Genomic DNA, 17779 nt, shown 5'->3' with positions numbered 1-17779 from the left:
CTCATAGAATATGTACTGTTTTACATCATAGGTTAAAACCATCCATCCATCTATCCATCCATTTTCTACCGCTTGTCCCGTTCGGGGTCGCGGGGGGTGCTGGAGTCTATCTCAGCTGCATTCGGGCGTAGGGTGGGGTACACCCTGGACAAGTAGCCTCCTCATCGCAGGGCCAACACAGATAGACAGACAACATTCACACACTAGGGCCAATTTAGTGTTGCCAATCAACCTATAACAATGGCCTTAAAAGGATTGTATGATTATTATCATTAGTTTTTTTTTACTACATTTAAAACGCTTCCTTGTGGTCTACATAACATGTAATGATAGTTCTTTGTTGAAAATTTTTAAAATATTTTGTTTTACAGACCCATTTTCAAGCCACTTTTTTTACTCCCTTTCAAATCGGTTTGTTTTGAGAGTCAGAGTTGTTAGAAGCAAATTAACCTCTCCATACCATGCCCCGTACCTGGTAGAAATGTTTTGGTACGTTTTTTTTTTAGCTTTCTCTTTTTTTATTGTGCACTATGGACAGCAAATACCACCAAAAGCCATCTGTTTTGAGTGACTTTCACCACAACACAACATCACAAATGTTATAGCGAGAACAGCCCGTCACCGTGGTTTGTTGTCAGCATTAAGCGGGAGGCGGAAATGCGGCCGGACGAAAGCGAGGAAGGAAGCACGGCTGACGTATCGGTTTGGAACTATACGCTGACTAAGGTCAAACTTCTACAGAGTCTAACGTGACAATATACATGTCTATATTGACAATAAAAAGCTTTTCTCCTCTATATCATGTAAAACACTCTCATGACTGTGCTTTGTTCAGGGGAGAACACACAGAAGCTAATACATATAACATAAGAAATTAACAAATTAAACAGATTGTTTGACAAAAACTGACTATTTTTGAATATCAGTAAAACTAAAATAATGCTAATCAGTAACAGTAGAAGAGAAACTCAAACGCAAATATGACGTAGACATTGAAAGGGTAAAATAAATCATAAATTGGTGTAAAAGATGATCAAATAAACTGATCCCATGTAAAAAATATACAACATCAAGAGGCAAGAAACATGTCAATAATGAAAAAGACAGAATATTTTCTGGACCAAAAATCACTCCATATTCTCTACTGCTTGCTAGTGTTACCATATCTAAGTTTTTTGTGTAGAAATATTGGGAAGTCACTACAAAGGTATATTTCAATCACTAACGATATTGCAAAAAAAGGTTTGTTAGAATAATACATAATGTTGGATGTAGAGAACACTTGAACCCTTTATTGAATCAAAAATATTGAAATTCAGTGACTTGGTGCATTTGCAAACAGCTAAGATTATGTAGAAAGTAAACTATAACCTGATACCCAAGAATATACAACAATTTTCAGCAAAAGAGGAGAAATAAAACCATAGAAAAAATTGTAGTTAAAAAATCTGTGTGCATGTGGAATACTTAAATCCATTAGTATATCATAATGTCAAATCAAATTATGAAATGGATTAAGCAAGGAAGTCAAACAAAGTACTAATATGATTCATTTTAATAAACTGTCCAAACTACAAGTGTTTTTACAAAGAAGACGAATCTTGATAAACATCTTGAACCTTATTTTTTTTTTTTAAATAATAGTCTTATTCATCTCATAGGTGAATCAAATTACTTTACTATTTATTTATGAAAACTTTAATAACTGTTTATTCATGTACTTGATAATTATTTACTTGTATATTAACTCATTTATTTATTCACTGTTGTTACAAAGAGAGAAACAACATATGGGATAAAACTTCTATGATACAAAAAGGGGTAGTATTGACTAAGTTCTACTTCCTTCTACTCCTTTTCTGGCATGCTTTAATGAAACAGCTGGGAATATGTGATGTATCACATTGTAATTATTTGCTTGTTTGAAATAAATTAACACCAACCAACCACCATCCGTTGTAAACAAAGGCTTGAGGCTTTAGGGTGCACTATGAGCGACATTGCGAATGTAATAACGGAGTATATCATTTACTTGTCCATTGCCAAACAGAGTTGGCACTGATCCCATTAAATTTTTAGTAAAATCATTCCTCATTTTGCCAGAGCACGTTGATGCTATTGTCTTATAGTAGAAGGCTAAGCTAGATACATAACATTCACACATTCTTAAACTCCTGGTACCATTTCATTTTCTCCTCCTTATCCCATAAATAATTGGCACAGAGCCGGCATTTTAAAGTTGTTTTTCGGGAAACCACCTTTTTGTGAAGGACTACTAATCTTTGCAAACACTTGGAGCAAATTTGTCACAGTTAAAGGCACTTTGCTGCAAAACAAAAATTTAGCCAGGCACTTTTTTACTTCTTTAGGTGCGACTGGAAGTTTAAATAGTGTCTTGAGTTGGGTAATACAGCAAATAATAGTATTTACCTTCTTCGAGTTGTATCTTGGCCATTTTGTCATATAAACGACAGACGCGCGTGCACAAACTAAGAATGGCGGACGTGGACGAAGCCGTTTGGGTGGATTTATACCATATATGGATAATCCGCTGACTATGTTCCTAATTGGTGACAGACCGTTTGGAGGAAGTCCATAGGAAGCCAAGATTGTTTAATAAATAACTCCACAATGCCTCCACACTTTAAATAAAAACATTGTAAGATTTATGCAAATCCCAAATGCACAACAGCAGGTACCAAATGATAAAAAAAGTTGATTTTGCATGTTAGGGCCCCTTTAAACACTTCAACACACTGGGATCCATCCATCCATCTTCTTCCGCTTATCCGAAGTCGGGTCACGGGGGAAGCAGCCTAAGCAGGGAAGCCCAGACTTCCCTCTCCCCAGCCACTTCGTCCAGCTCTTCCCGGGGGATCCCGAGGCGTTCCCAGGCCAGCCGGGAGACATAGTCTTCCCAACGTGTCCTGGGTCTTCCCCGTGGCCTCCTACCGGTTGGACGTGCCATTCGGGTGGCATCCTGAGCAGATGCCCGAGCCACCTCATCTGGCTCCTCTCGATGTGGAGGAGCAGCGGCTTTACTTTGAACTCCTCACGGATGGCAGAGCTTCTCACCCTATCTCTAAGGGAGAGCCCCGCCACCCGGCGGAGGAAACTCATTTCGGCCGCTTGTACCCGTGATCTTGTCCTTTCGGTCATGACCCAAAGCTCATGACCATAGGTGAGGATGGGAATGTAGATCGACCGGTAAATTAAGAGCATTGCCTTCCGGCTCAGCTCCTTCTTCACTACAACGGAACGATACGTCCGCATTACTGAAGACGCCGAACCGATCCGCCTGTCGATCTCACGATCCACTCTTACCCCGCTCGTAAACAAGACTCCTAGGTACTTGAACTCCTCCACTTGTGGCAGGGTCTCCTCCCCAACCCGGAGATGGCACTCCACCCTTTTCCGAGGGAGAACCATGGACTTGAACTTGGAGGTGCTAATTCTCATTCCGGTCTCTTCACACTCGGCTGCGAACTGATCCACTGAGAGCTGAAAATCCCGGTTAGATGAAGCCATCAGGACCACATCATCTGCAAAAAGCAGAGACCTAATCCCGCGGCCACCAAACCATCCCACACTGGGATGAAATATTTTTAAATACCTTTTTTTAGACTGGGGAAATACATTGATGTCAGTCTACTTTGTTAATGTCTTACAAGAAAAGCCTCCAGGCTTCTGCTATTAAAAGGAAAAGAAACCTTCAGGAAGAATAATGCGCACGTTTTTATTTCTTTTCTTTTATTCTCCGAGTCCTGATCTTAATTACAAGCTTCCGAGTGGGGGAGGTTGGAGGAAGCTGACGGGTCGCCGCCCCCGTTGTCCTCCGTCTGCCGTGGAGTGACGGACAGAGTGGAGCGAGGATGGACGTGGTGAGAGATTGCTGGAAGAGCGCCTCCCTCCCTCATAGACAGGCATGTCGAAGAGAAGTTGAAAGAAAGCCAATGCCGGCAGTCTTACTGGCCTCTCTCCTGGGTGCTGCTGTCCAACTGAATCAACAGCAAGGTCCACAGCAGTCTATTATTATCTCTTTAAGCTCATGGATTCCACCTGCACCGCCTCCACCCTGATGAACTGGTCTGCTGTGTGGGAGGTCAGACAAGGAGGGAGGGATGGCGGAAGGCTGCTTTCTTTAATTAGGGTGGTCTATGTTGGATAGAACAGCGGGTATGGACGCTGATGGCAAAAGAGGTGTAGAGCGATGTCAATAATGCATACTCATTTTAGCTTCAAGTACGCCCCCTGAGGCGGTATCAGAGGTGCGACTTAGGCGGGACGGTGGGTGCGTGAAAGGCACTAGTGACGCTCAACACTCATTTCTTCTGCACTGTTGTGTTGAAAGCAATTGTCGCTGTCCAGCGATGTTGTTCGACAATTCAGATGCAGCGTTTACCTTGCAGACAAAAACTCAAGAGTTCTCGCTTTATCGTCATGGCTGTGAGGCCCCAATTTGTACAGAATTTGTGTGAACAAAGCTTACATTTCCTTTATCTTGATGCATGAATATACAGAATTGATAATGAATTAAAAGTTTTGTAAGCATTTAGACATATCGAACAGCTAAAATGTATTAAACATGGATTAGTGTGCGTGGAGAGAGTATTTTGCCTTTTTCCCATTATGCATTGCAGAGGACTTACAGTGTGTGTCTATATATATATATATATATATTCATATATATATATATATATATATATATATATATATATATATATATATGTGTGTGTGTGCGTACGATCTAATCCTATTCAATGCCTGCCTCCATCTCTGCATCTTGGGGTCTCTCACAAACTAACTCTGAAAAAATATATATCTATGTACATATTTTAGGGGTGTAACGGTACACAAAAATTTCGGTTCGGCACATACCTCGGTTTAAAGGTCACGGTTCAGTTCATTTTCGGTACAGTAAGAAAACAACAAAGTATACATGTTTTGGTTATTTATTTACCAAATTTGTAAACAATGGATTTATCCTTTTAACATTGGGAACACTTTAATAATTCTGCCCAATAAACTGCCTCAAGTTGTTGCTTTGATTAAATAAAATGACAAAACTTTTCTTTTACATATAAAAAGTGCAACATCAAACAGTTGCAGGTCAACTCATCATGCTTAATTTATTACAGTATTTGGGAAGCCTGTAGTTGATTTTTATTTTGTAAATGTTATATTTTGTCAACATGTGATAGCAGGGACCCTGCCATTCAAAAATAGGCTGCTACATTACTAATGATTAATGTAATTATAGCTGGAAAAAATAGTACAATAGCAATAGGAGAGACTATTCATCCCTGAACACCATGGAGTTCAAGTGAAATAACAGACAGACAGGGCTTTGCTGCCCCTAACGCACGCACGCACGCACACACACAGCAAAATGAGCTAACGTTAAGCTAAAAGCTAATTAGCCTTCACCTCAAGCCAGGACTGCGAGCGAGCTTATAGTGATGTAACTAGAATGTTGACTGGGAGGTGTTTATTATAATTTGGGGAGAGTACGCTATCTTATGCTCACCAGCTAAACACATACTGTATCTGCTCGACGCTGAAGCATTGACTACTTGCGCTCCGAATACCCACTGCTGATTGCCTGTTATCGCTTTGTATGTAACCAATCAGATGGTTGTGTGGGCGGGATAATGTTGGGTGCTGAGACAGAGGCAGAAGAAGCAAAGCAGCTTGTTTAGACTTTAGCTTAGAAACTCGTTTGGTACACCCCCGTACCGAACTGAAACCACCGAACCGAAAAGGTTCAATACAAATACACGTACCGTTACACCCCTAATATATCTGTGTATATATATAATTTCTAATTGTGCGTTGTGTTTGGACATTTTTTATTACAGTATATCCACAAAGTTCAGTGAGCGGGTTGTGTTTTGGGACTTTTTGTGTTAGTTTATTTGCGCCATGTGTGTGTATAGACTGGGTCATACATAAGGATGCTGTGCTGTTACAACTTCAAGTCAATTTCAAGGTCATTAACCTGAATTACTCACATTATCCACTAGATGGCGGCATACATACAGCTTTTATACTGTTAGATATTGAAATTAAGTTGGAGACACCCCGCAACTTGGCCCGCGGGCCGTAGTTTGGACGACCCTGCCAGAGTATGTGGAAAACTCTCTCACCAATGTACTTTCCCCCTTTCTGAGGCAAATATCAGATCAATTTTTAAATCCCTAATTAGTCCAGCGTCAAAAAAGGCTTCATACTGCAAACAGAAGCACTTCCTCATAGATTTCCACCATGAAATCCATCTTTACACATTCCATGTCTGCCCCTCAGGCACGGTGTCATGTTATAATGGCATCAGCGACACATGGTTATATCAAATCAAAGATTATCACCAGATTAGAACCTCATCGTGGTGACATTGTGAGGTGCGGCAAGCAACCACTACAGTTCAGGGGCTACAATTTCATTGCAAATCAATGTTTTATCCATCTTTATTGTAGTGTATAATGTTACATTGTATATTAAATGTTTGTGCTTGTATTATATTTAATTATTATTGATACGTTAAGGCTCCTCCATTGGTGGCTGACGTGGAATATTGCGTCATTCCTGTTTTTTTTGGATGTGAGTGCACACAGCATAGAAATATGCTGACTAGATACAAGAGAATTGTAGCAGCATGCCACAATATGATAAAAATACAAGTTTGTCCTTGCCAAGCAGGCATCCTAGTTGTTTGTTCGTGTTTACTTTTATTTTTTTGTAATTTCCGCGTCTTCTGAAACCATGAACACATGCGCAAACTTGCAGCTTAAAGAAGCGCTATCTACTATCTTCCCATTCATATCTATGGCTGGCAGAGTTGTGGCACTGTGTGGATATTATTCCCTCGCTTGAATTATTAATTTACTTGCTAATTTCCTCTTTTAGCTGGTTATTCTCTGCTCTGACACGGTTCCAGTGTTGAAATGTACAGAGCATTTATGGTTTTCTTGTTCCTCGACTTCACGTTCAAACAAGTGTAGTGCCACGGCTGGCATAGCTTGTCCTGTCATTCTCCCTCCGTGTGTTCGCACTAGATCTGCATTTTAAGACTTTCTGTATTACATTATTTGACATACATAAATACTGTATTTTCCGGACCATAGGACGCACTGGATTATAAGGCGCACTGCCGATGAATGGTCTCTTTTCGATCTTTTTTTATATATAAGGCAAGCCGGATTATAGGGCGCATTAAAGGAGTCATTTTATTATATTTTTTTTTCTAAAAAGAATACACTTGCTTGTAATTTACATAACATGTAATGGTGGTTCTTTGGTCAAAATGTTGCATTGATTATGTTTTACAGATCATCTTCTAGCCGCTTTCTGACAGCCGCTTCCGGAAAGCGGAGTTTTGTGGGCGGTCTTGTTTACGTGGCTCACATTCGACAGCATCTTCTCCCCGTCATCTTTGTTGTAGCGGTGTAGCGTGCAAGGACGGGAGTGGAAGAAGTGTCAAAAGGTGCAGCTAACTGTTTCAATGACATTCAGACTTTACTTAAATCAACAACAGAGCAGCATCCGGAAACAACCACACCGGAAATGTGTCCCGTGAAAAAACGTCCGGCTGGAACTCTCTAATAATTAAAGTTCCTTTGGTGAATAATTTTAAACTCACTACACTGGTATATTTTAGCACTTTCATGGCGAGTTTACTGACAAATATAAGTAAAAACTTTACACTTCTTTATATTAGAGATGGTCACAACGGAGGATGAATGTCCCATAACAAGAAGATAGAGAAAAAGAAAAAGCTTATCGATTACGGTGTCGGCATGTACTACAAAAGCGGACTCGCACAATTTTTCAAGATTTATGCAGATCCAAAACACAGATCAGCAGGTACCAGAAGGTAAACACAGTTGCTTTTGCATGATATTGCGAAACAAAACGCCAGATATGTCGTACCTTATACATACACCATAATAATACTCGTATGTTTAATGCGTGGACAATCTATCAAGCGGTGTGGCTTCATAGCTTACCAAAGTCGTACTAAAACATTTTGATAGATTTTTGAGCGCTTGTGTGTGTAATGTTCTATATTTTCAATGGAACATACAATGTTGGTGTTGTTTACTTGAGTCATATTGCCATCATAGTGCAGTCTACACATTTCTCTTATGTTTTACTGCCATCTACTGGTCACACTTATTACACCATGTACCAAATGAAATTGCTTCGACGTCGGTAAGCAAAACCATAATTATTCCTTACATTAGACGCACCGGATAATAAGGCGCACTGTCGAGTTTTGAAGGGAAAAAAGGATTTTAAGTGCGCCTTATAGTTAGAAAAATACGGTGATCGATAATGGGACATTTAGAATCATCTACGTTCCAATCGAAATGCAACGAAGAATCAATCATTTTCCCCAACTTTAGGTGCGCACTTTAGTTTTTTCACAATCAGTTGTGACGTGGCATCTATTAGAACTCAAGCCACTATTTAAGGAAATTTCTTACATTTAGGTAAAAGTAAAGTAAAATATGGTAGTTACCGCGTATAATCCCGCTGACTTGAGAGCTCAAAAAATGGTGTTGCTTTATTAATACTGTATAATTCTAATTGTGTTTGTAAACTATTTATCAAATCATGAATTATTTCATGTGTTAATGATGTACTTCACTGGTTGACTTGGCACACAAATGCAACACCTAATGCCTGTTCAATATCTACAATCTAACTTACCTAACACGTCAGCAAATGTTTGTTTAGGGCTTTACCATGGTGAGCGTAAAAGGATGTGACACATTATTATTGTTGCTTTATGTGCTGATCCCTCCCTCCCCTCTGCTGTTTGATGAAAAGGCTCGGTCTCCTTCCTCGCCCCCTTTTTGCTCAGTGGCATGAAACGCCACCCTAAAAATGTTAATTGCAGCTTGATTAGGATAGACACTGGCAATTAAAAAGAAAAAGCAAACCCAAACACTAATTGCAGGAGAGGAAACATGAGGCGTGATAAGATTTCAAAACACACGCCGCCGCTTGTGTTACAAATAGACCCCCCCCTCCCCCCACCCCCCATGCCCCCTTCCCTGCCGCCAACTACTCCACTGTAACTCACCGAAACATTTGCTCTGATTAGTTGCTCTGTCCACGAAGACCTTCGCGGAGATGACGTTGCCGAAAGGGAGGAACATTTGCATGAGCTCGGCGTCACCGAATTCCTGGGGCAGGTGGTAAATAAACAGGTTGCAACCCTCTGGACCTGGGGAGGAGAGGAGATGCAACATGGTTATGGTTCCACAAATAGAAAGCCAAAAAATATGGACAAGATATACTTCATTAAAAAGGTGATAACTGTCCGGGCTATTCACAATATGGGTTTAGATTAGTGCTGGAGAATAATTATATATATATTTTTAAATCTAATAAACCATACTTTACCATTTTGATTGATCACAGTTAAAGGCCTACTGAAACCCACTACTACCGACCACGCAGTCTGATAGTTTATATATCAATGATGAAATATTAACATTGCAACACATGCCAATACGGCTGGTTTAGTTTACTAAATTACAATTTTAAATTTCCCGCTGAATTTCTTGTTGAAATCATCGCGGAATGATGACGCGTGCTAAAAGTCGTCTCTTTTCATTATTCAATTAAACAGTATTTTGGACATCTGTGTTGCTGAATCTTTTGCAATTTGTTCAATTAATAATGGAGAAGTCAAAGTAGAAAGATGGAGTTGGGAAGCTTTAGCCTTTAGCCGCACAAACACACGGTGTTTCCTTGTTTAAAATTCCCAGAGGTGAAGCTTTACTATGGAACAGAGCGCTGTCAAGAGAACATGGATCCCGACCACTTGTCAACCGGCAGGTTTCGGTGAGAAAATTGTGTTAAAAAGTCACCTCTTACCGGAGATATGTGGAGTTTGTGCCGTCCTTGTATCTGCCGTGACTTCCCTCAGAGACTGGCCTCAAGACACCCGTGGACACACCCCTTCGACTATCAGGTACTATTAAACTCACTAAAACACTAGCAACACAATGGAAAGATAAGGGATTTCCCAAAATTATCCTAGTAAATGTGTCTAAAAACATCCGAATCCATCCTAATGCAATCGCCTTTATTTTTTTAACTTTATTTGTTTTTTTTTTGTTTTTTTTCTAGTCCTTCGCTATCAATATCATCATCCACGAATCTTTCATCCTCGCTCAAATTAATGGGGACATTTTCGTTTTCTCGGTCCGAATAGCTCTTGCTGCTGGAGGCTCACATTATAAACAATGTGAGGACGTGAGGAGCCCTCACCCTTGTAACGTCATCGTCTGCGACTTCCGGTAAAGGCAGGGCTTTTTTATTAGCGACCAAAAGTTGCAAACTTTATCGTGGATGTCCTCTACTAAATCCTTTCAGCAAAAATATGGCAATATCGCGAAATGATCAAGTATGACACATAGAATGGAGCTGCTATCCCTGTTTAAATAAGAAAATCTCATTTCAGTAGGCTTTTTTTTTTTTGATTGATTGATACTTTTATTAGTAGATTGCACAGTACAGTACATATTCCGTACAATTGGCCACTAAATGGTAACACCCGAATAAGTTTTTCAACTTGTTTAAGTCGAGGTCCACGTTAATCAATTCATGCCTTTAATTATATTTTGATACAAATGCAATTTCACTGAGAGAATGTCATACACATACATTTTTCAAATGTTTTACTTGAACGCACGTAATTTATGTGCACAAAGTCTTAATGCTAACAGTATTATTTAATGTCTCAGTAGACTACAACTTCATCAATTCATACATCCTACATGTTACCGCCTCTTTTCAATGAACTTGTGAGTCTCCCATAGCAGCGAAATGCACATTCTACAAAAGCAAATAACCGCCGGTGACTCTAATTAAACTCAGGTTAAAAACACACCAATGCAAGCTGTGGCTGTAGGCAACCTCCTGTCCGGTCAGCATCCAGCAGCATTATCTACCACTGCATGAGCTTTGAAATAAGCAGAGCTTCTGAGCTGTGAGCATGAAACATTGACAATAAACTCATCACCACTGATGAACTTTAATATCGCTCAATATTAATATCAATCAATCAATCAATGTTTACTTATATAGCCCTAAATCACTAGTGTCTCAAAGGGCTGCACAAACCACAACACAAACCACTACGACATCCTCGGTAGGCCCACATAAGGGCAAGGAAAACTCACACCCAGTGGGACGTTGGTGACAATAATATTGGCTAAGCTTGTTCCATACCGCTAGCACAACACTTGCGATGTTGTGGAAAGTGCTTCTAAATAAATGGTCCCAATAAGTTACTAATTCCAAATAATTGTTCAAATAAAACAAATAAAAAGTTGTTATGTATACCGCTATAGTTCTGAACTCATGCTTTTGTGCATGCGTCCTATTGCAACTAGGCCTAAAATTAAAATATTAACATTTTTTCACTAAAAATTTTAGATTTTTTTTCAAATAATTTTTCCTAACTTTTTAAAGCCAATGAATACACATGACAGAGATGATAAAAAAATTGCTTTTATTTGATCAAAAACTAGTAGTTTGCATCTTACTCTTAGCAAAAAAAAAAAAAGTTCATAAAGTGGGTTCTTTTTGAATGGATAAGGTGAACTTTATAGAAAATATAAATTAAAACAAAAACTAAACAGATGAGTTTTAGGTGTAATTCTGGCATATTTACTATGATGCATTTGCTCTTGTGGATCAATATGCATTGTCCTAATCCAACAAAATTATTTATTATAAGGCTTTTGTATTGAAGGCAAAACTTCTGTCGTAATACTTCTGTAAACACAATTGTATCATTTTATGCAAATAAATAAAATCCTTCTTTGAGATCGATACAGCACTAACTTAAATATTCTGTGTTAAAAAAAAAATTTATCAAAATGTAGCATTGAGACGACTATAGTATTAATCGGTGGATAAAAATACACTTTTCCAATGTATGATGGGCACCGCATCTTTATCTTCATGCGATCGTTTTCCACTTTTGCTGCTTTTTTATCATACATGGTACCTTGTATAAATCATTCCTCCACAATAAGCTAATTTTTAGTGGATGCTCTTGTTCGCCTTGTAAAGAGTTTCATTTCCCACTTTTGGCTTTACGCTTCGATATCAGATGCTGGACCAAGTTTGTTGTGCTGCTGTCTTTTTTTTAAACAAACTTTGCAGCGTGCAGTCACATCAGTTGCTACAAATCCAAAACAGCTAACAACACTTTTTTGTTTCTTTGAAACAAACGTCTCGTTCTTAGTTACGTTGGCCATGTTTTACTGGGTGTGTGAATCTCCACTAAAGAAGTGAAGGAGAAGTTAAAATGTACGGAAAAATTTAGATTTTTTAAAATCGTGTGTAACAAGAAACTTGATTTTATCGATAAACATTTTTTTTTCCCCAGGCCTAATTGCATAAAATTATATTAAATTCTGGTAGATCTGCATGGGTGTACGTGACATGCACTTGCAAACTATTTGAAACTGCAGTGTCACGTTCGGAACGCATTGTGATTCGCGGAGATGTCAACTCAAGATACACGGGACCAGACAAGCAAGGTTGCAGGTAGGAGCTGGATTTAATATATAAAATGATAAAAGAACACTGGTGCAAAGGCAAAAGAAACGCACGGGGAGCTAGGCTAACACTAGCACTGAGGTATAAGTCCAAAATTGCACGCGTCGAGCGCCCAAAAGCTAAGACGGAATTTAGCAAGCCAAAAACAGGACCAGATCATCGAACGTGAGTGTTGCATAAAGCAAGTGAAGAACTCAGACCGTCAAAGGGAGGAGGCAGGTATAAATACAGAAATGGTAATCAAAGACGGGTGTACGCCAGGCGTAAGTGCAGGTGGAAACTATGAAGTCGCTATGGTGACGAATACAAATTAGGAAGTGCACTAACTAAGAATTGGAAGAGTCAAACCATTAACAAGAAACACAAAAGACTCAAATACAGACAAAATATGTGATCCGGGAATCGGATCACAACATGCAGCAACAGTGGCTCTGCTGGTTGCAGCCAAATAATGCACTTTGTGGCTTTAAGACAGGGGTAGGGAACCTATGGCTCTAGAGCCAGCTGTGGCTCTTTTGATGACTGCATCTGGCTCTCGGATAAATCTGAGCTGACATTGCTTAACACGATAAGTAATGAATAATTCCACTTGTAATCACAGTGTTAAAAACAATGTTCAAAATATAAAACATTGTCATGCATTTTTATGTTCAAGAAGTTGCGTTAATGGTAAGAAGTAATTTATTTATTATTGGTTAGTGTGGGGCTTGCCCTCCTGGGGGTTCTTCAGACCACCAAGAGCCTGTTTTAGGGTTCCAATATTGTTTTATTTTAGTTTTCTCTCAGTTGCTTTACAGCAATTGTCTTTTTCTCTTTCGTCCTCACTCACGCTCCGGCTCCAGCCCCAACCCTGTCTCTCCTCCTGGCTGCTGCTTATAACAGAGCGACAGGTGATTAGATAAAAAGGCCCTGTCGTAGATTTCGAAGCCGGTCCTGGCAACATCCCGCTTTGCTGCAGGCCCGCATGCCACGCCCCCTCCACAGTTAGCTTCAGAATAACAATGTTAGTACAGAGAATAAGAGACTTATTATACTCTGGAAATGTTGGTCTTACTTAAAAAATGCACGCGATTAGTTGTGTTCAGTGTTAAAAAAAATATTATATGGCTCTTAGGAAAATACATTTTAAAATATTTGGCTTCTTGGCTCTCTCAGCCAAAAAGGTTCCCGACCCCTGCTTTAAGACATTATTAAATAACAATGCATTATGATGCCTATGTGATAAAAAAATGATTCTGTCTTCATAAAGTCCTAGTTCTGGACTGTGACCCCGACATCCCTGCTGTGATACCACTTCATTTCATTCATCGCTCCTATGGATTATTCATGCCGCTCTAAACTATCCCAAATGCAGTCATACAAATAAATAATTGAAATGTGGGTAACAATGTCAAAAAGAGTAATTTAACGTCAGCACATAGCTTTTTTTTTTTTTCTTTTGCTTTATTACATCTGATGCCAAGGCCCGCATGACTGAGCACTCTTACTCTAGGAATGGCGCCGAATGATTATGCATGCCGATAATTAATCTGATGAATATTTATAACCACTTAAACACACTGTAATGGACTGATTAAGCAGCCCAAGTTTGAATTAGTGCGCTTTTTGAATAATGACGGAGTAACTTTTCGTTTCCGCGTTAATGTTCTTTAAATGCGGAGCCTTTTTCCCCCACCTTGGCTTCTGTCGCTAATTCAAAGCGGCGCAGCAACATTAGAATGGAACATGGCAATTATCACCTTTTTATCTTGGGTGGCTCGCTCGCTCTTACCTTCCCTCTGTTGCTGGGGGATGATGGTCGGTTGCTGTGGGAACGCTTGGCTGATTGGCGCATAGGCGGCAGGGTAGGCTGCTGTTGCGAAAGGGGGGATAGATGAAGCAAGAACGAGCAGGGGGATTTCTCGCATCTGCCTTTTTCATATTTGATGCAACAAAGTAAGCGTTAGGGAAGACTTAGTATTTTAATGAGGGCTGATGTCAGACAGCAAGAAAGTCGTTTCTCATGTTGGCTTTGACAAGTCAGATTCTTTGTGTACTTGGGGAATAATAACACGTGTGTGTGTGTGTGTGGGTCGCAAAAATCCTAATGTAAAGTAGCCTAATCTGGTGGTAATTACAGCTATCTTTACTTGTCATAGTGTGACAGACACACACACAGAAAGAAAGAGAGAGGGATTGGAGTAACAGGAGGAGGCTCACCTGCGTAGTGTTGGACGCCGGCGTAAGCCTGCTGAAGAGGGTCGGCCACCGTCGGACTCTGTGCTGCAAGAGAGGCAGGGCCAGGTGGGGAAACAAAGAGGGTATGGAAAGTTGTCAAGGCAGGATCTGTTTCAGCAGCACAGATGTTCCAGTGTGGTTTAGACTGTGGAAATGTACAAATGGTACTATATGGAACAACTCTTTAAAGCGGGCCTGGGCAATTATTTTGACTCGGGGGGCCAAATTTAGAGGAAAAAAATGTGTCGGGGGTAGGGGTGTAACGGTACACAAAAATTTTGGTTCGGTACGTACCTTGGTTCAGAGGTCACGGTTCGGTTCATTTTCGGTACAGTAGGAAAACAACAAAATATAAACATTTTTGGTAATTTATTTACCAAATTTGCAAAATCTTCCAACAAAAATATTTTTCTCAGTGGAGTATTTGATGTGAAGTAATCCGAATCTTGGATAGGTCAATAATTCATAATAACATTGATTTTGATTCAATCTTTTTCAAGACTTGGACTTGGGCGTGGATTGTTTTCCCGATGCAAAGGAAAATTGGCACGAGCGAGACGAGAATGTAAGTACATATTTATTTATACTAACAAACTACAAACAAAGGAAGCAAACGAAAGGCGCACACGAGGGCAGAGAACAAACTTGACTAGAAAACAAAACTAACACTATGATATGACTACACTGAAAAAAAATAACTCATAAGATTTACTTGAAAAAATTATTGTAAGTATTTTCACGCAAATTATTTAAGTAAAATGTAATGCTACAATATCAAGTAACAGTCACTTGCCAGTATCAAGTAAATTCTACTTACCATATAACATAACAGTTGTGAAGATATTAAGTAACAGTTACTTAATTACGTCCAAGTTTTAAGTTATATTTATCCAAACAAATTAAGTAAAGTCTACTTGTTTTTCATCGGCAGAAAATAATTTTTCTCATAATTTTAAGAAAATTTTATATACCGTATTTCCTTGAATAGCCGTCGGAGCGTTAGTTATCTTAAAACCTCTTCCCACTCATGCGCCTATCAATGGCATGCAGTAAAAAATTGAGTGTGATGATAAAACTTTAGTAAAAAATTATTCTGCTACCGTGACATGATGGTTTTGCTGCTTCTTATGCGAGATTGCAATGCATACTTGGTCAACAGCCATACCTTTTACACTGACGGTTGTGATATGAACACCTTTAACATTCTTACTAATATGCGCCACACTCTGTGAACCCACACCAAACAAATTTCTGGAGAACATCGACTCTGTAACACATTATAAACCTAAGATAAGAATTACCCATAATGCCACCTTGCAGTGCTCTGTGAAGTGATTCTAACGGCCAGAGCAGAGCCAGTCGGCCAGAGCCTGTTGTGTTGTGCGCATGCGTCGTCGTGCATGCGTTTCAAAACACTAGATTTTCAGAGTAAAGTTTATGTAATATTTTTAGGTTTATGTACGTACAACTATTAAACATTTAAATAGTAAGAGGAAACTTTCGTAAAACTTACTCTTCCCCCATAATTCATGTATTACGTTAATAAAATGTTTAATTTTACTTAAGAAACTCTAGTTCTTACTGAATGTTGAAAATATTAGGTATAAATTATGACAGTTACTCTAATAGAGTTTACAGCACCAAAAAGTAACTTTTTTCAGTGTATAGACAAAAACTAAACTCAACAACTGTGACATAACAAAACCAAAAACTTAATTGGCATGAGCAGGAGAGAAACTATGGGCAGAGAGATTAGCAGGCATGGCATGAAAGGAGTAGGGGTAAAGTCACCAGGCTGACTTCCTGGCAATTTACGGTTTAAATAATAGCTATGATAAGTGAACACAGGTGTGAGAAATGAGGACAGGGGCGTGACATAAGGACAAGGTGAAAACTAATGAGTTGCTATGGTAATAACACTGACAAGGAAGTGCAGGAACAAGAACTGAATGTCCAAAAAAAAAAACCCGAACATGACCAAAACAAAACATGATCCCTAAGACGTGACATTATTATGTTTGAGCAATGACAGTTTAAAAGAAAAAAAAAAAGTTTGGTTTTATTAATCAACGTTGCATATTTTTCTAAATTGTATTTAGCCTTCAAGGTTTTTTATTTCACTTTTGTTTATGGTTTTGTTTATTTTAGTAGTATTTTTAGAATGTGCCGTGGGCCTTTAAAACATTAGCTGTGGGCCGAAAATGGCTTCCGGGGCACACTTTTGACACCCCGGCTTTGAATTAATAAAAAATAAAATCTGATAAATCTATGGGTAAAAAGTAGAGCCTGGCAACGCATGCGCGTTTATCATAACTCTCTCGCTAGCTCTAACTCTGCCCCTCCCTCACGAATGCTGCTGCGTGCACAATTAGTTTTGTTTTTAACCCCTTCTTAACCCTGAACGTACATTGAAAGCACACGCAACCCTAACCTGAAATGCCGGACATTTGAGGCATTTAAGAAACTCCACCCGGACAGCCCCGCAAAAGAGGACATATCCGGTGAAAAGAGTAGGTATGGTCAGTCTATCATAGCCCAGTCGTTGTTAGCATGCCGTGTGTAGAGCCTCGGTGTGCATTGTTTACACAACGTGCGGTACGCTACTTAATATGTCCGTGTGGAAACTCGTTCGGTAGACCTCCGAACCGAACAGAAACCCCCGTACTGAAACGGTTAAATACAAATACACGTACCGTTACACCCCTAGTCTGGCCGCCGGTACATCTATATTTACAAACACTAATACAAAACCTCAGAATAATGTCTGAACGCTAAAAACGATACGACAAAATGGAATTAATTTTTGTTTTTGCTGAATGAGACACCCAGAATGTACAGGAAAATATGGAATGTGGGATTTACAATATTAACTATGAACAATAAAACACTGAATATTGAAAACATATGAACGTCACCTGCAGGCATTACACTGCAGGGTTTTATCACTCTTTCTTGTCTCTCCTTCTCACAGACAGAA

General features: G+C 39.3%; 1 protein-coding gene across 1 annotated transcript in view; it reads right to left on the bottom strand.

Annotated features, from left to right (window-relative positions):
- The window catches only part of LOC133535448 (CUGBP Elav-like family member 4), an 84804-nt gene that overhangs the window by 45166 nt on the left and 21859 nt on the right, over nt 1-17779 (bottom strand). Inside the window, exons 5-7 of the mRNA XM_061875297.1 lie at nt 14785-14847; nt 14357-14437; nt 9086-9229 (exon numbers count right to left, since the gene is read on the bottom strand). Of these exons, the coding sequence (XP_061731281.1) occupies nt 9086-9229; nt 14357-14437; nt 14785-14847 (288 nt within the window). The remainder of the gene's footprint in view (nt 1-9085; nt 9230-14356; nt 14438-14784; nt 14848-17779) is intronic.

Source organism: Nerophis ophidion, linkage group LG02 (genome assembly GCF_033978795.1).
Source record: "Nerophis ophidion isolate RoL-2023_Sa linkage group LG02, RoL_Noph_v1.0, whole genome shotgun sequence".
NCBI classification, from domain to species: Eukaryota; Metazoa; Chordata; class Actinopteri; order Syngnathiformes; family Syngnathidae; genus Nerophis; species Nerophis ophidion.
Note: the sequence above shows the minus strand (reverse complement) of the source record. Positions and strands in the feature narration are given on the sequence as shown.